This window comes from Phoenix dactylifera, chromosome 11, assembly GCF_051530095.1.
Source record: "Phoenix dactylifera cultivar Ajwa chromosome 11, Ajwa_hap1_PhDact_Kaust_v1.1, whole genome shotgun sequence".
Classification (NCBI taxonomy): Eukaryota; Viridiplantae; Streptophyta; class Magnoliopsida; order Arecales; family Arecaceae; genus Phoenix; species Phoenix dactylifera.
In genome coordinates, this window is record NC_143200.1 from 28636437 (window position 1) to 28662077 (window position 25641).

At 38.5% G+C, this 25641-nt stretch overlaps 1 protein-coding gene and 1 long non-coding RNA gene across 5 annotated transcripts; both read right to left on the bottom strand.

The window, feature by feature from the left end:
• Positions 1–3089: 3089 nt before the first annotated feature.
• LOC103710466 (uncharacterized) lies at positions 3090–5730 on the bottom strand. The gene is made up of 2 exons (XR_604635.6): positions 5346–5730; positions 3090–3420 (listed from the first exon to the last, which is right to left on the bottom strand). It is a non-coding gene; the product is annotated as an uncharacterized LOC103710466 (long non-coding RNA).
• Positions 5731–13307: 7577 nt separating this feature from the next.
• Positions 13308–23712, bottom strand: LOC103710468 (putative E3 ubiquitin-protein ligase XBOS32). Of its 4 annotated transcripts, none has more exons than XM_008796182.5 (11): positions 23436–23712; positions 22930–23128; positions 22719–22778; positions 22423–22494; positions 22148–22323; positions 21889–22049; positions 19838–19896; positions 19715–19761; positions 18059–18199; positions 14806–14897; positions 13308–14124 (listed from the first exon to the last, which is right to left on the bottom strand). In XM_008796182.5, exons 1-11 carry the CDS (start codon positions 23468–23470, stop codon positions 13628–13630), a joined length of 1539 nt encoding a protein of 512 aa, XP_008794404.2. In that variant the 5' UTR covers positions 23471–23712; the 3' UTR covers positions 13308–13627. The 4 variants fall into 4 exon arrangements, with proteins under 4 accessions (XP_008794404.2, XP_008794403.2, XP_088563831.1 ...); XM_008796181.5 differs by having other exon boundaries at positions 19838–19899; positions 23436–23685; XM_088707705.1 differs by having other exon boundaries at positions 22930–23201; positions 23436–23685.
• Between the last annotated feature and the right edge of the window lie 1929 nt (positions 23713–25641).

The following is a 25641-nucleotide window of genomic DNA, read 5'->3' on the forward strand; positions in this document are numbered from 1 at the left end:
GCTAATAAGCGTCGGTAAAAAAAATATAAAAAATGCCAGAAAAAAAAACTTTTTCTGTAGTGCATGTGGCACTACAGTGTTGCGACTTCATATCAAGAACCCGTCATAAATGGCATGCACCAACCTCATGGCTTGCAGTAATTTGCTCATGCTACATACGAGTCATGGGATCGGTCAAACGAAACTCTGCGTGACAAAGTTGTGTCCCATGGCGTTATGTTCCATGTACTGAGACAATAGAAATGCTTGGACTTGGGCAAGAGGGGGTGCATGGTCAAGTAAACACGTGTGGAATGTAATGCGACGTGCGGCCTCCTATATTTTAAGCTGCGCAAGGAGGTGCACAATCCTCTTGTTATTGGTGCTCCTGTTCTTTGGGTTCAACCGTACACAGCTCCTATTTTCCTCGGACTAAGCCGAGAATGTGTTGGCCTCCTCTGAAGAGGACTTATAAAAAAATAAAAAAAATTGTTTCGTACATAAATGTAAAACATTTATCTACATATTCCAGCAAAGATGATCTCAAAAGAGTGTTTATTAAGAAAATTTTCTTTTATATCTGAAAAGTTTTCTCTAAATAGATAGTAGCAAATAACGCCTTCTGTACCATTACAGGGTACTATCATAATATGAAAAAAATTTAGCAACATCCATAAATAACTATTGTAATATTATAGCTCTTTTAAGAAAGTTTTTAAAATTATTAATATAAAATATAATTTCTTATAGTCGTTATAAGGTCTCATGATTTTGCTGAGTGTTAATTAAATTTCGTCGCCACAGACTTTATTTTCTGCAGTGCTTTCATGCGAATGCTTCAAAAAATTTTGGAATTGAGGTTCTCTCTAGTGCAGACATAAGCTGAAGAGTCCCAATATAAATCACGATCGTCCATGTATTGTGTGATGGCAGTGATTTGATAGGCTCCTTATGTTACTTGGGCGGCATGACCCGTGTTATCATGCAGGGCCATTCTCATTAATAATAATACATGAATGGGAGATTGGACTTCTCCGATCCATGTCCAAATTAACCGGAGAGGTTCCAACTTCTAGTTTCTATACGATAGTTTGTTAAAATTTTTGCTTATATATATATATATATATATATATATATATATTCTTTCGAAATGTCCTAAGTATTTATTAATGATGATGCAGAAGAGGCAGTTTTCAAACATCTATTTCCTTTATCTTGGATCTATATGTGGTATCTTGAAGAGAGAGAGGTCGGAGCACACCAGGTCTCACGGTAGTGGGAGCGGAACTACGGGCAACCGGGGAGGATATTCTATATGCGAAACGGATGTTGAGGGCCGACAGACTATTCCTAAATGGCGACTCCTCCATGATGATTAACTGGATTTGGAGAGCGGACAAGTACGGGGATGACTACCGATTGATATGGGACACCCGCAGATTGGTTAGGGAGTTGGCCTCGTGTCAATAGCTCATGTGTATTGGGAGGCGAACAGTGCAACAGACACGTCGCCTCTTATGTTGCTCGGCATTTTGGGGAGGTTATTTGGACAAGCTTAGCATGTATTCCACACCTATTGCCCTATTTACTTTCACTTGATCAGGCAAATTGTACTTATATTAGAGTTTTATGAAATGAAAAAGCCGTTTTGACCAAAGACCAAAAAAGAAAAGAAAAGAAAAGAAAAAAAGAAAAAGAGAAGAAGAAGAAGAAGAGAGAGAGAGAGAGAGAGAGATATGTGATAAGTGATAAGCCTTCCTTAGTAACAGGCATATTATGGTGGTCCAAGCACAAGCTGGCCGACAGGCCCGAGTTATCCTCCATGCACACGGAATTGCGCACGTACGGCACAACCACTTCATTCCCCAGGTGTTCGCTAGAATGCTCGCAGGGACGCCTCCTGCAAACCAGCGGCTTTTCCAACCTTCCGTGGTATTGCACAGCAGAACAAAGCTGGTTTTGGACTCTCGCCAATTAGTACCCCATCAAGTATGAACAGTAGAGTAGAGGGACCATCCTTAGTTATTGGGTAAAATGTGTTCTGAATCAACCAGGTCTAGGCCGAGCACAGCCCGTTTTCTTCATGCCTTCAGGCCCAAATTCCCCTCTTACCTTGCGCCTCTCGATCTTGGCAAGGATTATGCATCCCATTGGCCCTCAAAACAGAGAGGTTGGGAATGGTTTGTGCAGCTTCTACCCTTCTCTTTTTTACGTTCATCATACAGCAAATAGAGAATGGGAATTTGATGCGTATTTATAATAAGATTCGAGGAGGAACTCACAGGGCACCACCTTCTGATTTCTATTAAATTAAGTCTAACGTGCATTTTTTCTTTTATTTATTTCAAATTCATTTTTTAGACTTTTTTTCCTTGAAAATTTTGGATTCCCTACATTTTGTTTCAGCACATGCAATGAGCCTTCCTGCTTATTTTGAGTTTGTCACCATTTATAGCCTACATTGCAGACATTTAAACCATCTCAAACAATTGTCCCTCGTTTTATTCTCTATCAGCATCATTTTTAAGCAACCTATTACTCATCTCTAATGTACTCCTTTCGATCTTCATCCATTTTCGTTTACCAGGACAGCCACAACTATTTTCTTCGATAACCATTTTGATTTCATAGTACTCGGTGGTTTTCACTGCTATCCATACAGCAGATATTTATCAATAAATTTTCTTTTACGAATTATTTTCATGTCCACATACATTGGTTGGACAGAAGTGAATGAAGCGGTAGCCTAATTGGATCGATGTATTCTACCTCATATGTCTGAGTTTGACTTCCATTTTTCTCCCGAGCAAAATGATGACTTTCGGAAAGGATCAAAGATTTTTGGTCTCCAAGTTCTACCTATTTTTACATTGTACAAACATAGCATATTGTTCATCTTACAAGAAGAGACAAATAACCTTCAATGGATCAGCTTATATAACTGCACAGTTCTGCCTGAGCAATGTATCAGATGGCTAAATGCTAGAGGAATGAGCCTAAGTATGATTAAAGTTAAAAATGAATGCCCATGATCCTTGATTACTCCTAAGTTAGATTAAATAATGAGTCTGAGACATGTGAATATACTTGGTTCCCCAATACTTTCTTCATAAAAGCAGGTTAAGCACATATATTGATATTGATTAGAATTGTAAACATAGGGATACAAATGCATGGGGTAGATATACAATATATATCCAGGATATAAAAACAACATGTCGCACCAGAATATTAACAATAAATGATTGTAACAAACAAGCAATGTTAACTTACAATGCATGGGGTAGATATACAATATTGCTTAAGCCATTCTAGATATTCGGCTTGCAAAGCAAGTTCTTCAATCTTCATGTTGTATAATGAAAGCAGTCGATCTTGTTGTGTAATATAATTTGTGCTGCTTCTTTCTCTGATTTCAAAAGAGCAAACAGTTGGATTCACCTGGAAAAGAACTTATGCATACAAGTAAATGTCGATCGCAAGTAACATGAACATTATTTTGTTCGTTCAAAAAATCAAGATCCAATAACAAATTTCCTAAATTTAACACAAGTTATATGCTACAAGCACTACCCCATGCACAATAAATTAACTGGCTATTCAACAGATTTGAGAGGTAGAGTACTAAAACTATAATCTGAAGCAGTTTGTGTGAATCCGTATACTGCTCAAATACCCTCAATACCATCTATGCAATACAAGGTACATATAACTGACATTAAGGAGCAATTTTGTCCTCAACAAATCATAATAAAAACAGATGATCGTAAAACCTGATTTGTTGTAGAAGAAGGTTGACTAGAAAATAAGGGGAAACTTCATGCATTTAAAACCTCATTTTTAAGGTTTTATGTTCTGTCTGTTTTTTCCTGGACAGATTCTATGGAAAGCAAGCCAAACATGCAATTTCATACAACCTAGTTATTTTGGATGTTTTATGAAGCAGTTTTTAGTAAAATATGGCAACCAAATAAGCCCTAAAGGTCACAAGCTAATTTGGTGCTTTTTAACCAATATGACTATGGAAAAAAGCTCTTGAACGAATATTTTCAGAATACAGACTAAACTAGCTGCAGGCAGCACAGTGTGAAGCCACACAACTAATCTTTATGTAATTAATTAGGCTTCTATCCTAACAGATGCGTCGAATAAATAGGATTCACAAACATCTGCATGAAAAGGCCATTCTTAATTGGTTCACTATAAAGACATACAATCATCTTAAAATCTTCATATTCCTGCAACTGTTTTCCAACTACCATGCATAAAAATTTTCAACTTTTCCTTCCTGTAATTATTCAAAGATCCAAACAAATCAAAAGAAAGAAAACAATTAAACTTGTAATATTTCTTTACAACCACCATGCATGTACTCAGACATCTGTATTTCGTTCTTGCCGACAGATGCCACTGAATCATCCATACAAAAATCAAATGGGTAGGTAGCAGCACACCCTCATACTTTTAGGTATTCATAGAAGCAAAATGATCTTTCTAAGTCATATGACCAGAGACAAGTATGAAATCAGTTGACAACATACATATAGAGAGGGAACATGGATCAATCAGATAAAAACATGCACTGCAAGAAGCAGTTTCGTTCGTTCTTATGGTGATTATTTCAATGACGAATACAAAAAGAAGGCCTTTTTTTTTTAACCTAGAGAAGGATGATACAGTAAGCTATGGAGCATGGCAAACCTCACTGCGCCAAAATGACAGATAATCTAATGAGCATATTTTTTGAAAATCAGTTCTAATTCACAGGCCAAGGCATCTTATGGAAGCATATTTCAAGTATCGAGTGACTCAGTTTGTATTACTTAAAGCCAGTTGGGCCCAAAACGAATTAGAATTATCTTGGGAGATAAGAGTTAATCTCGTAAGGTTGCGTGCCATCTTAAGTCAAGATCATCATCTCGGATTAGTTCTTTCTAATTAATTTAGCACTTACCTCTCGAAAGCCCATCCTTCACATTTCTTTTACGATTCTGTGGATGCTTCCAACGAGTTTTATAACAAAAAGAAGTACAAATAGATCTCTCCCTCTCCTTTATATATACTTTGTCATGTGATTTAGAAACACCAATTAGCCAAGAAATATATCCGATAGTTTCATCAGCTCTATCAATTCGTGATCCAGCAAGAACGAGAAATTAAAAGTTTTTAAAGTTCTTGAAAGCTTATGCTGCCGTAACGACTTGAATCAAGGTCCCATCTTTAAATGATGGCCTCCAATACTGTTGTCAGAAAATTTCAGACGTAATACAAAATCGAACGAAGGGCATAAGAAAAACCTAAAATTTAAAGAATCGGAGACACTGGCAAGGAGAAAGAAGGAATTTTTCGATCTCAACGTTGCTCACCTCAATGCCGCAGCTCGTAGAGAGAAAGGATTTCGCCATGGCTGGGATCCCAAATCCAAGGTCACGGCTTCTCTCTCGCAGAGACCAGACGAGGTGGGCCGGAGTCTATGCCGGCGTTTCCAAGAAGCGAAGACGGATAGGCCATAGCTCTCCCCTGGACGCAAAACGCTGGGGTTTTGAAGCACTCGCGGCCCCGCCGAGGGATCAAGGCTTGGCGGCGGCGCCACCTCCTGGATTCTTCTCGCTTGGGGAACGCGGTATGCTCACCGGGGTGTGATTACCAGAAGGAAAGGCGAGGGGATTCAGGAAATTAGGTCGATCAGGACCGTCCGTTGTTGCTGTGGATTTGTTACACGAGATCTACGTATTGCCGTGTTATGGTACGTGTGTCGCGGACCCCAAGGTTCACACCGCGTGACGTATCCAATTTGGATCGGGCCCGTACCCGAAGTTCACGCGCAAAGGTATGGATAGCGTCGGGTCCCAAAAGGATACCAAGTCCTATCATACTGAACCAAAAGGAATCTGGACTTTGACCCGGACTTGATTCAAGTCTACGAGGTGGAGTTGGACTTGACCGAGCCACTTGAAACCACTGTAAGGGCTTTAAATGTGATCCCTCTAGAGAGACGAATGCTCAAAATCTAGCATATAGCTCAAGTGAGACTTGCTCTACTAGTTACGCTTTTCGCTTAGCAAGCAAAAATTCTATAATTAGTTCATCATCACCTTATATCTTTAAACATCTCGACTGTGGTTATAGTGCCAAATGGATCTTTCTATCTAAAAAAAAATTAGGTGATGATTCGATTGATGGATGAGATCTAAACTAGGAAATGGTGGTATACAAATAAAAACTCGAGATAAAAATTTATATATAATTGTTCCTTTGCTTCCCTAAAAGAATAAAACAAATAAAAGAGAAGAAGGTGAACCTTTTGATTTATCAGGCATAGTGTCATCCATATGTTGCCATGTTATCAAACAAGCCATGTTTTGAAATAGTGCGGAACATAATGCCCATTCATGTTCGCTTATGCCTGTCCTCTGTAAATTTTACTGATGCCGACACTCTTAGGTAAAAATGAAATTTACTGGCTTGGCTATTAGGCAAAGCAGCAAAAACTTTTTTTTCTTGTAAATAAATATTAATTTTACATGACAAATATGTTCAACCAGGTAGTACATGGTTGGCACCTTATTATTATTCCTTTTTACACTCTTAGGCTGGTGTTTTGTAAACAGTAAGACCTATGTTTTGTGCACGCTTACAAATAGATCAGGAGTCAAACACAAAATAGTCAATTAAATAAAGAAGTAGATATAAATATTTCAGTCAGCAAAGGATTAATTCCAGAATGGCAGTTCATTCAAGGTTGGACCTCAATTACCTCACTCCTGAGTAATGAGACTGTTCTTGCTATATTTTCTTAAAAAGGAAAACTGTGCATACGAATGAAAGGGAAAACTACTGTCAGAGACACATCAACTAAAACGGAAAAGTTTGAATTAATGAATGGGGCGCGCCATCTACAATAGTACCAGTACATTCTATTACCCAACAGTATCTTAAGGCAAATCACATCTTTCAAATGCGACTCCAAACCCAAGGGCTAACGGCATGCCCTCGTATTAGATATTCGACGCACAAGATATTTCACATGTCGACAAACAATCTTTTCTGTGTGTTGAGTGCCGTTACAAGCTACCACTCGGCCGGCACCTCTACCAATTCGCCTCCCAGTATTCCAAGCCCACCCTACGACGTAAGATAATAAAAAAAAAGCTAACAACTTAGCACAGATCCCATCCGCAATTCTGTATGAATTGAATACGGGAAACCCCACCCCACAAGTAAAAGGCTGCAGGCCAGGAGCACACACCACCACGACCAAGGAAAGGGAGGTCCCTAACATGGTGAGGGGTCAAAACGCCATTAATTCTCCCCACCCCCATTTCATGTACAAATGAAGCCATCTCTTGGGTTGGTGGTTGGAGCTTGCAGTGACAGTAGAATAAGTCTGGTATTAAAAGCAAACAATGCTCCTTCAAGAAATAGGGGGGCAAAAAAAAAAAAAACGTTTGCAAGCCCGCTCATGTGTTGTCACTTCTGAGAAAAATAGTGATGATGAGGTGTCGTGATGTTTTGCAGGGATTCTCTGTGCACTCGAATAATTACACCCTACAGAAACCTAGGGCTAAGCTGAGAAGCCTAGGGCACAGAAATTTAAAAATGGAAAAGGGAGGAAATGAACCCCAGAATCCTGTAACAGGGCAGTGGCTCGCAGGAGAGAGCCTTGGCGTGGTTTTTAACTTTTAAGGCTAAGAACCAAGTAAAAGATATGGTGGTCGAGACTCGAGAGGTTTGGTGCCCGACACTGGGGACGTCGGCTCTTTGAACACCACGCTGCGGTCTTTGCCTTCGGCTGTTGTGCGGGGCGTGCCTGTGCGCTTGTACGTGCGTGTGGACGTGTGCATGCATGCACATGCACGGCGGGGGGGCTGCTTACGTAAGTTTCTCTGGAACTATGGGCAGCTCGAGTTTGGGTTACCACCACCCAATCCTCAGACCGCTAGAATTTTCAAGTTCCTTGGGGACATCTCGTTTGCAGCTAATTAGCTAATTTTTCTTGAAAAAATGTTCATGAGTTTATAAATAAAATAATTCCATCCATTTTTTTTGAGGCAATTCTAAATATTTTTCAATAATTATAGTTCTTTAATTTATTCTTAAGATGAGAAGAGATTAATCTTTATCTTTTGCCTTCTTGGGGCCATTTCATACGCGGAAAGTTGTCTCCAACGTAAACTGAACCCTCGCCTTATTATCCATACGGGCAAATGCTTGGTGGTTTTGATAATTATATCTTCAAACAGATACTCGGTGGTTTTTGATTAATTAATTCTATTTGTTATTGTCGATGTTGCCTCTTCAATTATGCTTCGGCCTTTTCTTTTTTCGTCTGTGTACTGGGATAATTAAGCTGGTGGGTGGACTAGAAACTAGCTACAGGAGAAGTACCTGATGGATGCCTGTGATTTCTTTAATCGTTGATGCATTTGAAAATTCTATCAATATGAATTGGTGCACACTTTTGTCTGGTGGATACCTGATGGTTTATATCTTTTAAAATATATCATCTATAGGGAGTAAGCTTTAGGGCATACGTAGAACTCTTTTTGTCTGGTCGTAAGACAGCTCTTTTGTCCAAATTATTTAAAAATAAAAATTGTATATAATTCTAAAAACCGTAGAAAAAGAAAAGAAAAATCTCTGCATCGATCAGCCTTATATTCCGTATATCTTTCATTGCTATTCCATGGGTCTTAGAATTTGATTCATTCTTTCACAGCATTGAGGGGATCGACTAAAGCTTCCAGTTTTAATTGTACCAAAAAAAAGAAGAAAAAAAAAAAGAAGAAAAAGGGCCTCCAGTCTTCACACGGGCGTTGACCACAGAGTCTTTGGGACTGGTTCCAGTGCTCCTCCTGTACTGCACCTACCTCGGGTAACTCCAAAATTTAAGACTACTCTGGTTAATTAACTAAATTTCAGGTAGCTATTGTAAGGTGGGTTACATCAAAATGTCCAGGCCGATCGTTGCATGAGCCCACCGCTGTAGTGCGGAAATCAGAATGGTGTTGAGAGACCCGCAGCCCCTGCCCTCTCGAAACCACCCTAAGGATGGATATTATACAAGACTGTTCATCTGAAGTAGAAGCAGACTAGCGAGCACTTGTCATTTGGAGACAGGTCATACCCTACGAAGCGTCAAGAGAGTTCGTGAAAGAACATGCGGATGCAGAGGAGTGGGTGGTGGCTTTCTGAGACTTAAAAGCCCTTCATCATAACCTATTTATTAACAGTTGCTCCTGCTTCCAAAGAAGTATAAGTCGACATAAAGAGAGCCAACCTTTTTATATTTCTTTTTCCCTACTCTGGTTATACTCGGTTTTCATACATGAGATCTTCCCATCTCCTCCGTTGCGTGAGATGGGAGATAAGAGATGTGATATTTTGTGATGTGGAAGTAACACAAACCACAGCTGCACAAGACTGTACTCTGTCTGGTACTCCACCAGCCCTTCAAAAGGCCAGCCACAGTCACCATTCCTCACCAATTGTTATCATGTTTGCCCCTCTTGGCCTTGGGTTTGGTTGGTTTTTAAGCTGATAGCAGTGCGAGAAACACACAAGCGATCGGGAATTGTCAGGGCACCACTTTCTATCTCGTCAACATTGACCTCAAACAGTATCTTTTTTCTATATAAGGCCATTTTAGCCCTCCAACATGCAACACTGCCACCTGCTTCCATACCCATTGTCTCTGAGAGACCCACAAGCCAAACCTATCATGCCTTTTGCTCCATCTTCTTGCGCGTTTCTTCCGTTTGCTCCTTATTCTACTCCTTCGCACTGCTTGAGATGGAGAGCTTCTTTCTCTCTGATTTCTGGTTCTAGATGTTACAAGAAGAGGTGGAAGGATTACGCCACCAGCAGTGTTACCTATAGTTGGTGCTATCCTTGCTGAGCTTTCTTCTTTTTTTTTTCTCTCTTTTCTTTCTCTTTCAAATATTTTTCTATTATATTTTTTTGTGAGGTTTTTTCTTGACCTTGCAAGACTTTCTTAGAAATAGATGATAATCATGGCCGCTCTCTACTCCGTTTTGATCAATGATGATCATCTATACTCTTGTCAATCCTCCCATCTTTTCTTTTCTTGTCTATCCCTCCTGAGCTTAGTTTGATCGTGATAGAAACATAATTGCTTATGTAATTGGATTGTTTCAAGCTTAATGTCTAAGTAAGATTTTGCTATAAAGTTTCACTCCTAAGTGATGTACTTTGATGCTTTGTTTTGTTTTCAATTTAGCATCTGTTTTCTTTCTTCTTTTTTTTTTCTTTTACTTTGTAAGTCTTGCTTAGCAGTAGCTGCAAGGATTACGTACTCAACGTATGATCATCGCTGCATTCGTAAATGAATTGAGCTGTTGCTATTAATTCTTATGTGTGTATCTGCAATGGAGGGGTTAATTTGAAACAACTGGATAAATTTGAAACAAGTTTTCACGTACGCTTGCGGTACTCCCTCTCTAGACAAAAAACTGAGTGTTGTGGGGTTACTGAGAGCAGGATCACTTCCATGCATCTAACAATTGCCATCAAACTACTGAGTCCCACGTTGCTCTTCTGGTCGCAAATGCAGGGATCCTCCCGAGTCTCAATGGTGCGGTTAGCCTCAGCAACGAGCAAAGCTATGGATGCCCATGAAAGGATCCCATAGGAACCCGACTCTTCTCGACTGCTGTTGTACAGGCGAACGAACTCGAGCGAGGAGCAACGCTATGGTAACTCAGAAAAGTCACTCAACTATCTTCCACCATTCACATCGCTTCATTATGTAGCACAGTTGAGTTCCGAAAGCATTCTTATTTAAGTCATGAGTAGGGTCCCTATTCTGAGGCTATTTATCTCGGTGTCATCCGTTGCTGGCAACTCTCTGCTTTAGCATAATTTGCATGGGTGATGCTAAACGGACTCCCAAAAGTCCTTCCATCTTACGTTCAGACCTATGCATGGTTGATCAAAACTTCTCTCACTTGAAGGGGACATGGTACAAGGATTGCACCGGCTGTGATCAGGTTGTAAGAGCCATGCATGGTTGATCAAAACTTCTCTCACTTGAAGGGGACATGGTACAAGAATTGCACTGGCTATGATCGGGTTGTAGGAGCTTTGGAACATGCAGCAGCATGGCTTGACACCAAGTCCCAACCATTCCCAAGTTTCGAAACCTCTGGTTGCAGCATAACATCTGTACTGTTGCCACCCACATGACGTACGTGATCAGCTTGACTACGGTCTTAATTTGACTGTGGCCGAAACAGTGCTTGCAATTAACTGGTCGCTGGTCAGCCGGACCTTCCGACAGCCATTATTTCAACTCTTTGACGGACTCCTACAGAAGTTACACCTCAAATGGAAAGAGGTGGGCATGCCAAAGTCCAGGATCAAAACCATTTCATTGGTTGACAATTGTGGCCTTATAAAAAACATCGTCGGAGCGAGAACAAGGCAGCAGATTAGGCTTTCGAACCTTTTTTTTTTGAGATGGTCAATTCTTACATCAGCATCAATCCCTTTTGTCACCAACTCTGATTCAGCTAAACTGTAGCCAAAGTTCAGCAATTTCATTTACATAGATAAACTTGGTTGTGTATGCGGAATTGGTAGGGTCTATCAAACTATAGTGCGTTCTGATGGATGTTATTGAAGCCGAACTGCATTTCCCATAACTCCATATGAGTTTAAATATAATTTAGAAAGGAAGTTGAACTGAGTTGAATCAAATTGGGCCTTACTGGAACGAGTTGGAATGGCATGCTTGGTTTTAGTTCAATTTGGTCGGGCTGAGTTCAATTTGATTAGCTTCGTTGTACCAAAGTCCGAGTCGACACTGATCGATGCTGACTAGGTAGACATAATTCCATCTAAACTAAAGTTTGGTGGGCCAAAAAAAAAAAACCACCGCTGTTACCAAACAGCTTCCTATCAGAGCTAGGTGCCACATGGCATGATATTGTTGATGTTTTATAACATCAACCCTTGTTAATTGCACGATGCGCTGCCTCAAACGAAATAGCCTATGTAACATCACTCGGAAAAAAGTAAACGAAATAATCTGTGAACATCTACAAATTTGTCCCAATTATCTTAGGACCTATTCCATAGATCTTTCCATATTGCTCGGTTTCTGTTGAAAGTAGCCTGAAAACAAACGGAGCTACTCATAAAAAGCTTTGATTCGGTTTGACGACGAACTTTTTCGCGCATGATTCAGCTAGGAAAAGAGTCAAGCTTGAACGTATTTTGAAGCTCACCTCACAGATAGCCGAGCACAAGCACCTTAAGCCTGGAAAAAACTGAATAGGAGCATGGATTGGCTAGATTAAAATCTCATTCAAGTTCTGTTGGTATGATAGAAGAGCATGCTAGGCTTAAGCTCAATTATCCTTTTTATGTAACAAATAACAAGCCAAGCTTAAGCAATCTACTATTCTGCTTGGTTCATTTGCACCTCTAATTCTAGTGACAAGTATGCAAGCTTTTTCCCCATGTTCTCTGTGACCCATATCTTCCATAAATGTCCTATTTGCATCACCCTTTGCCTTCCTTACATCTAAACAAAATTCAAACACGCTTACCATGTTCGCTTCAAATGGCTATTGCCTATAACCATTTCATCTTAACCAATTCTCCACTTTCCTCACAAATACCAATGTGTTTCTAAACTACCTCATCAGCACAAGCTACCAGTGGGATGCAATGACTGCGACCGTGGATTTCAGTCCATGCATCTGATATGAACTGGATCTCAACTGAAATTAATGGTTAAAACTAGAATTCTTTTATATCACATGCTGTGAGTTTCTAACCCAAGTCTATGAATATCAACCTTAACATTTTCCAGCTAGTGTTCATTTGAGAACTTGTCTTGCATTAGTTAAAAACAATGTGCTCAGTTTAACTTTATACTCATTAGTCTGAAACGAATTGTGTATGCGTGCGTTGTGTGTCAGAGAGAGAATGACAGGTCATTCTGTTTCCTATCAGTAATGCTAATGATTATAAGATTTCATTGCGATATTTTGACACTAGTACAAAACCTAAATGGCGGTTCCAATTACAAACAGCAACGTATCAAACAAACACCTTCTCACCTTCAGTACTTGCATCAGAAAAGCATCGCCAATATCCTTCTTCACTTACAAAATGAAAGAACCGAAAAAAAAAAGAAGAAATGAAAACAATAGCCTACTTGATGATCCCACATATACAACAGAACAAGAGCACATAATCCTCTATTTACAACAGCGGGATAAGTCACTAATATCAACAGCACGTCAATTGGCACTTTCATAAAAAGGATTTGGAAGGCAGGCACGCAGAAGAAAAAAAAGGATAAAAAATACGTGCATTAGAAAAGCATCACCAATATCCTTCTTCACTTACAAATTGAAAGAACCCGGAAAAAAAAAAAAGGAAGAAGAAGAAATGAAAACAATAGCCTGCTTGATGATCCCACATATACAACAGAACAAGAGCACATAATCCTCTATTTACAACAATGGGATACGTCACTAATATCAACAGCACGTCAATTGGCACTTTCATAAAAAGGATTTGGAAGGCAAGCGCACAAAAAAAAAAGGATAAAAAGAGAACGATATAAACAAAGAATAGGGATGAATTGGAACCCAAACAAAGTACACAGAGAATTCTAACCGCTTCCAGTAGTAACAATTTGGTTAAGGGCAAAGAGCCATGATCTTCTGTTGCTCTCCCCTTGTGAAGCTGACCGCCGTAGTGATCCTGATCTCGAGCACCTTACAAGGCACGGGCTTGTTTCTGGAGCTCCCATGCAAAGAGTCGAATTCAGCTTCATTGATGGGAACCTCTGGCAGCTGAGAGACCGAAAAGAAGATGAACCCAGAGGAGGGATCTGAGTGCAGTGGAAATCAGGCTTGCATGACTGAGTACTCATCAAAGCGGTTAAATCAGAGCCCACAGCTGGGCAAGTAGTGCACAGAGATAAGGATAGGCTCGTCCTAGGCAACTCTCTGACTGGGCTCGTGCCAGAGAGTTTGAAAAATGAGACAATTGCGTGCCGGCAAAGAGGGCATGGTACAGAGCCAGGTGGGCCTGCCACAATGGTTGAAGTGCTATAGGTGGAGCACAGGTACAGAGCACACCTAGTGCAGAACTCATGATCGCAACCTGCAACATGAACGATGCTCGTGATTATAAAATTGAAGATCTTGCTCCCTGTTGCATGCTTGAACATGCAACCAAGAAGGTAGATTTCCCATAAACCAGATAGCCTTTTAGATTTCATGGCAGTCCATCCAGAGTCCACAATTGCCTTTAAACTAAGGACCCCCGCACTAGTTCCGAGGGATAACAGCAGGTCGAGAGTAGGCTACAAAACATTGTCAAACATTTTGATGGATCATGTCTTGATTACTAACAAGCAACTATCCATGTTTCCAGGGTACAAAGAATCCGTAGAAGTTATCTGGAAAAGAGACTACTACTTTCCGAATGACTTTCCAGTTTAATGGTGAAAGGTTATGATATAAAATTGAGCAACAAGCATAATTTTTTTTTTTACCATGGGAAGTTGTTAGAATCTAAAATCATGAGCTGGCAAGGCATCCATAACTCAACATGCAGATAGTTTGCATCTTTAACCTATAGAACTGGTATATAAAACAAACTAAAGAAGTTTAAGTGATGTCTGAAAAAAAAAAGTAATAGAAGAAGAAAGTTTGCTTTTATGGGTAAAAAGAAGAAAGGCTAAACCCTGAATTCCATAAGCGCTCATAAATGAAGGGTTTGTTTTCAGTTCCTGTAGATTTAAATAAGCAAGATACAGTTGAAGGTTTCAAAACTATGTACCTTCTGCAGCCACCGTGCATTTCCTTTCCAAGCAAACAACACATGGATCAATGCATGCAGGTGATTGGTTTTTATTTCTCCATCCACATTCTCTGCAATATATAAAACAAGTAACCAACCCCTCAAAAAAGGTTTTCTGTAAACAACAATGTCCACTTGTTTAAAACTAAGGCAAAACCCCTACAAACGCACTCAGATGAGGTTTCTTCCATCAGAACTAAGCAAGCAAAAATAAATTAATCTCATTCTTCCATGCTATCGGCCATTAAAAAGAGGAGGAGAAAATAATAATCAGTACCAGGACAAAAGCAATTGAGAGGGCTACAAATGAAAAGTATGTATCATTCAATATAGTCACATCAGACTTGAAAATCATACATCTATAGGACAAGACCTATGTTATAGTACTTCAAACGTATTGCGACAGGGGTCAAGAAAGGTGCACTCCAGTGGTATATTAATATTATTAAGTACATGAATAAAGCAATGGCAATGAACTACAATCATTGGACATATACGCCATCGCTTAAGATATAATGCATACTATGTATGTTTTAACTTGTGTTTGTTATTGTACTTACTATTTAGTGACATCGCCACCTTATGTACATATAATTAGCCATTTACCTCTTTAGTAGATTATATGCATCTCATGCTTCTTTTCTGGCTCTTGTTATTACATGACATTGCAGCCCTTACCAAGCCTTCTGCAATTACTGAGACATTGCGGCAAAGCTTAGCTTACCCATTAGCTAATGCATCATCCTGTATTTTTACTGGACAACACTAAGAAACATAATTAAATTCAACAACCTAAGCATCACACTAGTCCCCCCCCCCCTCCCCACCCCACCCCACAAAAAAATAAAAATAAAAAAAAAGATACACACAAGTGCGGTTACAAAATGAACAGCCACTTTAATCGGTCCATTAGAGTGCTAGAAATCTCATTTGGTAAGATACATGCAAGTACACTAACGAAATGAAGAGCTGCTAAAATGGTCAAATAGAGTGCTAGAAATCTCATTTGCTGACATACAGTTTTACTTAAGATCATAGTTTTATTGTGAGAAAAACTCTTTGCTTTGCATGCCAAGATGACAACTTTTCAACTGTCCGCTATCATGGCCGTACTTCATTTATTCCATCATACTAGCTTGATTTTAAGAAATTCATCCACCTCAACATGTATGTTCTCTCTGTTATGCTATTTTTCACATAACTGTTTGTCCTGTTTGTCCATAGTTCTAGAGTTTGATCCTAGACACATCTCTGATTTCCTCAGTGACCAGCTTAGAACATAGTTTAAGGAGGACATAGGCAAAAAAAAGTTTAAAAAAGGACTTTAGCTCAATTGACTACCAGCTATGTGCCTAGTCCATCTAGATTAAAATCAATACTCAAAATCCATGTATACCTTGTCTAAACTAATATACAGTACAATGCAAAATATTTTGTTCTTTCAATATTCTCTAGGACCATTCATATGCCCATTATGCTTCATTTGAAGCTTGATTAGATGATGGTGAGCCTCATTTCATGAACCAGCTCACTAGCATCAGTTGATCAAGAGTCTTGCGGCTGACATATTATGGAGGTTGTGTAACTCATATGGTGAGAGGAAAGCTCTTTAGGTAAATGAAGAGAGCAATATTCTACGGGGAGATGGGTCAAAATCAAGTACTTCTCTGCTTGATGTCATCTGAGGCTATTCACTTTCTCTAGTGTAACATACTGTAGAAGGTGAAATTAGGCGAGCTTCTTAATTAGGTCCTATACCTATAACAGCAATGGGGACCAATGCAAGACTTTCAAAAAGAAACCTGCAAACCCTCGGTCTTATCAGAAACCAGGGTAAATCTACTCCTTCATGGTCTAAGAAATATTCCATTTATGAGAACCTACTTAGCAGAGTGTAGATATAACAAGGGATCTTTAAGGGGAAGGAACAAAATCTTCAAAGCTCAGGAATTTTTTCCTTTTATTGTGACCAACACCCTTGACATACCACATGGAAACAGCAGTGCCTGTTCTAAAATCTTAGAAGTGATTCTTCATTACTGACCAAAGAACAAATAGCTTATACTAAAGCAACAACTAACTCAAATATGCGGGGACACTAATGCATGAAATACATTTGTTGCTTGAAGCACAGCAGATAAACATGTGACAGTAATCATCACCTGCATATATGAGGGTTAGTATCTATTTCTAATTGCAGACAAACAAGATGCAAAGGCAATTGAAGAACTTCCATATCCAATCCCCGTTTCTGTATTAAGGCAGACTGCACGGAAGATCGTGAGAATGATATTCAACATTTGGAAAGGAAGATGCCCCATCTAAGAAGCAAATTTGAGCTTTGTTTAACTAGTGGAAAAATTGCAGGTTTGAAGTTATTTTCACGCTTGAAATTCCAAGAGCTACAACTATTCAGCACCACATACTTGCATGCATGCATGCAAAGATGTATGTGTGTGTGTGTGTGTGTGTATAATTTAGTATATAACGCCAACTCTCCTGATGTGCTTGTTCGTGAAGCATGTTTGACCATCCATTTGTCCCTTCATTTGCATTTTCCCATCCCAATTTCTGTGTTTTTAAGAACACGCACGCAGAGTACCTTGGTTAGAGAGTGTGTCTGTTAATCATAAGGTTGAAGGTTCAAGCCCTTCCTCTGGTGCTTATTATTATTTATTCAAATGCATCTCATCCTCTCTTTTGTTTTTCCATTTCATGAAAAAGAAAAACAAGTGATTACATATGCCACACTCCACCATGTGCGTGTCTATATGTATGTGCACATGTATATATGGTACATATGTATGTAAATTTTATACGTGTGTACGTACAAAAGCATCAGATTAGATAGAAGGATATTAAATTATTAGATGATGTTCCCATACTAAAGAAGATGAAACATCATCATTAACAACTATAATATTGCATATGCATCACAGAAATAAATCATAAATACACCACGGAATAAAGAGCAAAGATATAAGGAAGAGATGAATAGATAAACAATGCTTATCCAATGGTGAATATTTCAAATGTAAGAGGACAAGAAGCAAGTATACTATCAGTGGTGAATATCTCATGCAGGGTAGCAGCCATGAGCATAACATATGAAGAAGTAACTATGAAATAGACTTAACCACAAATTAAGAAAAATACCAAGTTAGTAAAACAATGTTGGCTCTAATCCAGTTAAGAGAATCAAAAACAACAAAAGCATGCACAATTAACTAACCTGGCTATTCTCATGATGCTCATAAGTGGAAGACAGAGATATGGTGAAGGAAGAATATGTATTTGGCTTTCCACTTGTTTACTTAGAATACCCTCAAGCCAATTTCGATGCCATGACCGAGCTACCATCAAAGGAGTCCAACTGTGACAACAATGTGCAAAAATATGAGATTAAGCAGACAATTGAGACCATTAGTATATAGGAATAAAGCACCTAAAAAAGCCACTTGGGGTTAACATACTGAGAACAAGTGAATCATTGATATACTCAACGAATCCTCAGCTATATAACAAATAGTCCGCAGGATTCAAGGACAAACTCTCCTTCCATGTAGGATTCAGACTAGCACAAGACATCATCATTTATTGCCTCTCAAAGGCATTCTTTGAATCCACTTCTGAAAACTTAGTAAACATTATAAAGAAAGAATTGCCAAAGATTTCATGTTTTATTTCTTGTAGGATTATAAGCTTCTGCTTCCAACCATGTTATAACAGTTTCTGTGCAGCTACCATTGAGGGTCACTTCTATTTTGAACACCTTTTTCTCAGATAGAAGGCTAATCTTGCAGTAACACTTGTATGCATTGAAAGCTTATGGATATGTGCCCATTTTTAACATCATGCCATGAAAAAGGTTCACTGCCTATTCTAAGTGGACATTTTGGAATATATCCTCAAAATATGTTGTTCCAATTTTTGACATTTTCTCTTGGAATATATAAATTCTTCAATAATTTGACATCACAAGGCACCAGAGCATTAAGAGATCCCAAATGGAACATCTGATTCTCCTGCATTGGCACAAATATCCATGCTATCATTCACAAACATTTTTTCCCAGAACCTAGTAAAACCTTGGAACTTTATAGTTTGGGTAGTTGGCTTCCAATCTCAATGCAACTTCTTTCTAGATATTTCCACGAATAGCTCTAGGAGTCCTAGCAACATTGATCTTCCTTCAAGTGACTCCATATGTAAAAATTGAATAATTTGAACCCTTGTTTATAACTTCATATTATTTTATAAAAAGGATTTTTCGCATGAATACCCTCCTAAATATCAAATTTAGCATGAATACCCTCCCAAAATTGATATTTGAATGTATACCCTCGTAAAACACTTGTTTTGTTATTCTATCCTTTTTTTATCCTTGTTTTTGCATATGTACCCATGCTATCTAACGCCGTTAAAAAATTAACAGTTTCAAATTAAAATGACTAAAATACTGTTAATGGGTAGATGTGCAAAAAAAAACATTTATAAGACGATCGCGATGGAGGATAAAAAATAATTTCAATACTTTATTTTATTTTTAATTAAAATAAATATGGTTTTTATTATAGAAGAACCGTTATATTAGGGGCATTTGTGTAAAAATAGTGTTTTATAAGGGTACAGAAATAAATATAAATTTAAGGGGGAATTCACGCAAATTTGAATTTTTTGAAGGATATTCATGCAAAAAATCCTATAAAAAAAACCTTCATTGTGAATGCTTTTCTATGTCACTAAAGGTCTATTTGAGAGACTGTGAGCAAGTAATACTTCACTAAACCAAACTAACTCACATCACACAGTGTTCTTGAGCATTATTTATATATGGATCGAAACAAGTCATATGACAAATAACTAGTTTAATATGTCAGAGACATACCTGTTAGCATTTTCAGCAGTTAAGCTGGCACCTCTGGCAATAAGAACCTGCAGATCCACATGGACCGAATAAGTATCGCAGCTTTCCAGAGGCAGCAAACAGAAGGAAATCAAACTAACTTACCTGACAACAAGCAGCATTTCCACCACAAGCAGCATAGTGAAGGGGTGTGCTTCCTGCACCTGCTAAATGGGAACAGGACAACTTTCTTATAAGAACTGGGTGTCACTATGAAAACAACCATCAGGATGCTAAAACTAATATAATGCAACAATTAACTGTAGTATGCGAAATGCTTAAATTTTTAAGGAAAATGCAAAAGGGAAGAACATGTCATGTATGTACCAATAAAAAAAATTCAAATCGATCATAGCAACGATGAATCAAACCTTCTCTTTCCAATTAAAGACTCTTAAAGTGGAGCAGAGCATGGAAGTGCAGAATCAGAATAATTAAAAAATTAGATGCAAAACCACCTAAAAAGCATCCTCACAAAATGAGCATAAGTACTCCAGAATATAGGCAATACTCTTTTTTTTATTTTATATCAAAGTTGCATGATTTGAAAAATCAAAATATGGGAAATATAGAACTTTTCAAAATTCAGATTGCATTAGGATTCATTTTCATAAAACAGTGAACTAGTAAAAGCTACTTAAAAGAAAGGGTGGAAGCATTTGCAAGCAGAGGCAGGGTGCGAGAAAAATTGCAGAGCATGCAGTCCTAGGAGAAAACTCTGATAGAGGAGTAGTAAGGTGTAGCCATGCCTGATGGCCATTTTAAAGGAACCATAGTTTCAAATTTTGCCTAATTTTTCATTTGTGGTCCATTTTTGGTAACAATTATGTCCAACTAAAAACATGAAAGACTTTTATCACCCATAGTCCTCATGTCATGGGATAAAGGACAATTATCTAGAACAACAAAAAGTCTTAATGCTCACAAATCATGCATATAAACACGTGTTTTAATTTTTTTTCCTTTTTAAAAGCAACAACAGCTGCAAAACTCTGTCTATAAACATGAGAAAAGCTCATGAGCAAATAGTTCTCTCATCATATCACTAAGATGATACTAATCTTCTGATTTTAGTATGTTAAAACATTTGACAATAAAAACCGATGGCGGTATACAATATCATCCAAGTTTTACTGCTTCCTCTTCTTATATGCATTACTTTTTTCCGGAAAATAATGGTGGGAGCACAACTGACTAGAAACACCTAACTTAGATACTTGACAGCATACCAGGATTCAAACCAAAAACCTCCTACAGTTTGGAGCACGGATACCACCACTGGGCTATCAGCCAGTTTGCTTGTTATACATATTTATTAAAACTCTCTTCCAACTAACATATATTATTTCCTGCTCCTTTAACTTTATCAATATACTCATCAAACCAAGTAAGTAAAAACACAAAGTGTTGAGGCCCATTATCATGTGCCACTGAAGAAAAGAGAATATGATTAGAAAAGCAAACACAATACTCACCAAAGCTCTAGAAACATTCTAATATATGAGAACTTATGAAAATCCTAAAAACTGAAAAGAAACCTCTAAGTTTGTTTTTGTATTGAGAAAAAAGAAAAGAAAAAACTCACAAGTACCACTCATCATTCCACCACCACATCAGCGAACCCTTTGATTATAATTGGACAACTTAATAAATGAATCAACGGTAGAGTACACAGATCATCGAACTCTCAAATAAAACCAGTCTAGTGTGAAAATTTTGGCCTACACAATTCAACACTGAAGAAAATGAAAAGGGGAAGGATAAACTAACTTTCTATGCAAAGATTAGATATCTAACATGGAAAATCAAGGAGTTAACTTTTAACTATATGCAAGCAGTCACCAACCAAAAATAAAATAAAATAAAACAAAATAAAATAAAATTAGAGAAGTGCATGTCAGTAGACATATAAGTTCTTTGAAGGATAATAAATAAGTAAACATGAAGCAAGACTGTATATATATGGCTCCTGGAAAGTTATTTTAGGCTTGTATAAGACAGCAAACAGGTCATTCACATATATATAGTTCATCACCCCAAGTCGACTGGGAAAAGAGAACCTTGAAACCTCAGTCCCAGAACAACAAAGTGATGAAACATGTGTTCATGGACAAAGGCAAACAAGAATAGAAATGAGAAATATGAGAAAAGAAAACCTATCAATTCAATTGTCGTCCCATCTCCCACTGTGACCTCAGAAACAGAAGCTCCCAAGTCTAATAGTAACCGCACACTCTCTGCGTGCCCATTTAGTGCAGCCATATGAAGAGCTGTAATGCCTCCATCTGCCTTTCTGTTAACTATCTTACACAGAGAACTGGAAAAACAGAAGAACAAGAAGAAGAAGAAAATTTTATGTTACAGTCATATGAAAAAATAGAAAACATGAATGAGGACTAAAAATAATGTCATGACCTCTCATCAAAATTTGCAATGGGAACTTTTAGGGTTGGTTTCCTCCTCATCATATTCCAAAAGTCAGATATGCTTGGCACATAATCAGCAAGAAGAAGACGAATGCATCGAGTGTGACCACTTAGAGCTGCAAAGTGAAGAGCTGTTCCACCATTGAGATAATCCGTTCTGTGAATCTATAGCCCAATTCCACAAATTGTCTGAGAACAACAGCAAGAAACAACACCACGTATACAAGATCACAAGCAAATTGAGAGGGGATGAAAACAACTCACATTGGCATTAAAAAGCAGGAGAGTCTGAACAACCTCCCAGTGACCATATTGACTAGCTAGCATTAAAGCAGTCTGGAAACCATAATAGAAGTGTTTAATTTTAGAACATATAAATCATGTGAAAGCAAATTTCCTACTAAAATTTCACAAGACAATCAATCGAAGGGTAAAAATAAAGAGAGAATTCGATAATTCTGGAAGATCTTACAGCAAAAGAATAGCAACATAACAAAATTCTCAATTAAGTAATAAAAACACTAATTAAGCATAAATAGGGACTGGGTATTCAGGTTCACCTGTCCTCGGACATTCTGGAGATTAATATCAACACCAGATTCGAGCAACAGAGAGACAATCTGAATGTACAAACCATAAATAAATCTTCAATAACAACCATAAACTGACCTATAAATCGGGATCAAGATTCCAAATTCAATAACAACCATAAAGTGACTAATAAATTGGGATCAAGATATCAAACCGAACACTAACTGATGAACTGATTACCTCATGGTGGCCCTGTGCTGCAGAGTAATGGAGTGGCGAATTCCGGACACCGAAGGTGGAGTACCTGGCAAGCCGGGGATTGTATTCCAAGAGAGCCTTGGCTTCTTGAAGGTCGCCGTCTCTTGCTGCCGAGACCAGCCGCTCCCCGGATGCCGAGCACCCAAAGGAATTGCCCATGATGCTCAAGAATCCCATTAACCTTCAAACACAAGACCAAAATCCAAGAAATTTGGGGGAAAATCCCTGCTTTTTGTTTTTTTGCACGAAACACCCTTCTTCCCCCCAAAACCCAAATAATATGAGAAGAATAGATGAGAGAAGATTATCAAAATTTCCTCTATCCCCTTCAGACACATCTACCTTGAAACCTTCGAGCGAAAAGACAATTACCCAGACCAATCTCGATGGAACCCAAGACGAATCAAAAACCTAACCCGAAAAAGATCAAAAAAAAGAATCCCTTTTTGTTTCACGAGAATGGAAGAAAAAAAAAAACCATTTTTCACCTGGCAAACGAGAGCCCATCGAAATCTGTCATCATCCACCGACCTCGCCAATCCCCATCTCCCAAGTCGCCATCTTTTGTCGTTTCGGCCGGCGCCCGTATCAAATTTCAGCCCTAGCCGCACGTCTCATTCCGAATTTACGACAAGAGAATCCACCAAAAAGAACACAAAGAAAAGAAGAAGAGGAATCCCGCTTGCAAGAAGAGAAAGGGACGATCTTAACCCAATTCATTTATCAGAAAAGAAGAACAACAAATAACATAGAAGAGACTGGAATAAGAACGAGAAGAATAGAATAGAGAATAAGAATAACAGGGAGGGATAAAGAAGGTAATAGAAAAAGGGTTGAATAGGGACGAATAATTTAGTTAATTTATTTATTTACTGAAGGACAGAAGCCAGAAGAGGCTTGCAAAAAGGGCACGCCGAACCAACCAACCAACCAGTCTAAAGTGTCCGATGTTGGGTTTCTTCGTTACTTTGTTTTCTTCTTTTTTGCGTTTTCTTCTTTTATTTTATCCAAGATGGATACGGGTGATTCATTTGCATTAAAAAAGAGGTCTGTTCGAAGCTTTTGCTCCTGTCTTTGATTTGATTCCGTGTGTTCTTTTGATTCATGGACAGGGTCGCATGCCATTAACCCTTAAGAAAAATTTGGTTGCGTTTCTTTTAGCTGTAGGGTTGTTCGAGTGTAGGTCTTAACTGCCACGAGCCTTCACAAGTGGAGTAGAACACGGAGAACTAGAAATTTTTTAAGATATCCCTAAACATAGAAGGTGATAAAGCTTGGATTAGAGTCTAGGTTGAAACAGGGAGAACATATTCTTACAGTAGAATTTATTGATTACTGGACAAAATATTATGGGCTAACCATGCAACCATGCAACCATGCCACCTTTCTAACTTCTGGGAATCTATTCAGATAAAATTTGTATGATTCATCCATCCTATCAAAAAAAAGAAAAAAATTCATCAAATATCTACAACTTGGACAGTTCGTTGTCCTTACGAGAGATAAATAAGAAAGAAATTTCTGATTTTATTGGATATATTTGTACACGTACTGTATGAAATATCTGCTTCAGCCAAAAAAAAAAAATAATAATATCATAAACAATGATGCATTAATTTTTTTTTTCTAAATTAACTCATCCTAAGAAGAACATATTCTTACAGTAGAATTTATTGATTACTGGACAAAATATTATGGGCTAACCATGCAACCATGCAACCATGCCACCTTTCTAACTTCTGGGAATCTATTCAGATAAAATTTGTATGATTCATCCATCCTATCAAAAAAAAGAAAAAAATTCATCAAATATCTACAACTTGGACAGTTCGTTGTCCTTACGAGAGATAAATAAGAAAGAAATTTCTGATTTTATTGGATATATTTGTACACGTACTGTATGAAATATCTGCTTCAGCCAAAAAAAAAAAAAATAATATCATAAACAATGATGCATTAATTTTTTTTTTCTAAAATAAACTCATCCTAGGAAGAAGCTGCAGAGAATTTGCCGTACAAGCAACAAACTGGTACAAGTTTTTTTTTCTACTATATTAAAAGATAATAGAGAAGCTCTCGGTAATCCTCTGTACTAGCTTCTTGGCAAATTTTCTGGTGGTTTACATAAGTTCCCACTTATATTTAGATGTTTGCTTTTTATTTTCGAACTTGGTAACCCATCTTTTTCCGTTTGTGACAACAATATGTGAGATGTATCTATTGACAGTGCCGGCCCGAGCCCTAGGCGATCGAGGCGGTCGCCTAGGGCCTCGGACCAAAGGAAGGCCTCCGCCTCCGGCCTCCGCCCAGCGAGCTCCTCCTCCAGGCTCCAGCGATCAGCGGGCAGCGACCAGCGGGCAGCGAGCCAGCGACCAACGGTCCTCCGCAACCGGCATCCAGGCCAACGGCAACAAGCCCTAGCGTAGCCAACTAGCCCAAGCCCTAGCGTAGCCAACTAGGTAGCCCATCTTCTCCATCCAACCATCCGCCTGGCACGCCACCGTCTTCTTGCTTCTTAAATCCCAAATAACTAAAGTGGACGGCGTCTTCTTCTTCATCCTTGAGTTCTTAAATCCCTAATCCTCAAGTCACTCAACAGTTCTTCCTCTTCCTTCCCGGCTTCCCGTTCCTCGAATCTCGATAAATCGGTTCTTGAGACTTGACGCCGGCGTCTCTTCTCCAGGTCTCCTTCTC

What these genes read in the sequence shown, in the direction of transcription:
- LOC103710468 (XM_008796181.5), bottom strand. Translation starts at nt 23,470, where the DNA reads ATGATGACAGATTTCGATGGGCTCTCGTTTGCCAG. An exon ending in GACGACAATTGAATTGATAG is followed by an intron (nt 19,900 to 21,888) that starts GTTTTCTTTTCT and finishes GTTCCCATTTAG; the next exon opens with CAGGTGCAGGAAGCACACCC. An exon ending in GAAATGCTGCTTGTTGTCAG is followed by an intron (nt 19,762 to 19,837) that starts GTAAGTTAGTTT and finishes GTGGATCTGCAG; the next exon opens with GTTCTTATTGCCAGAGGTGC.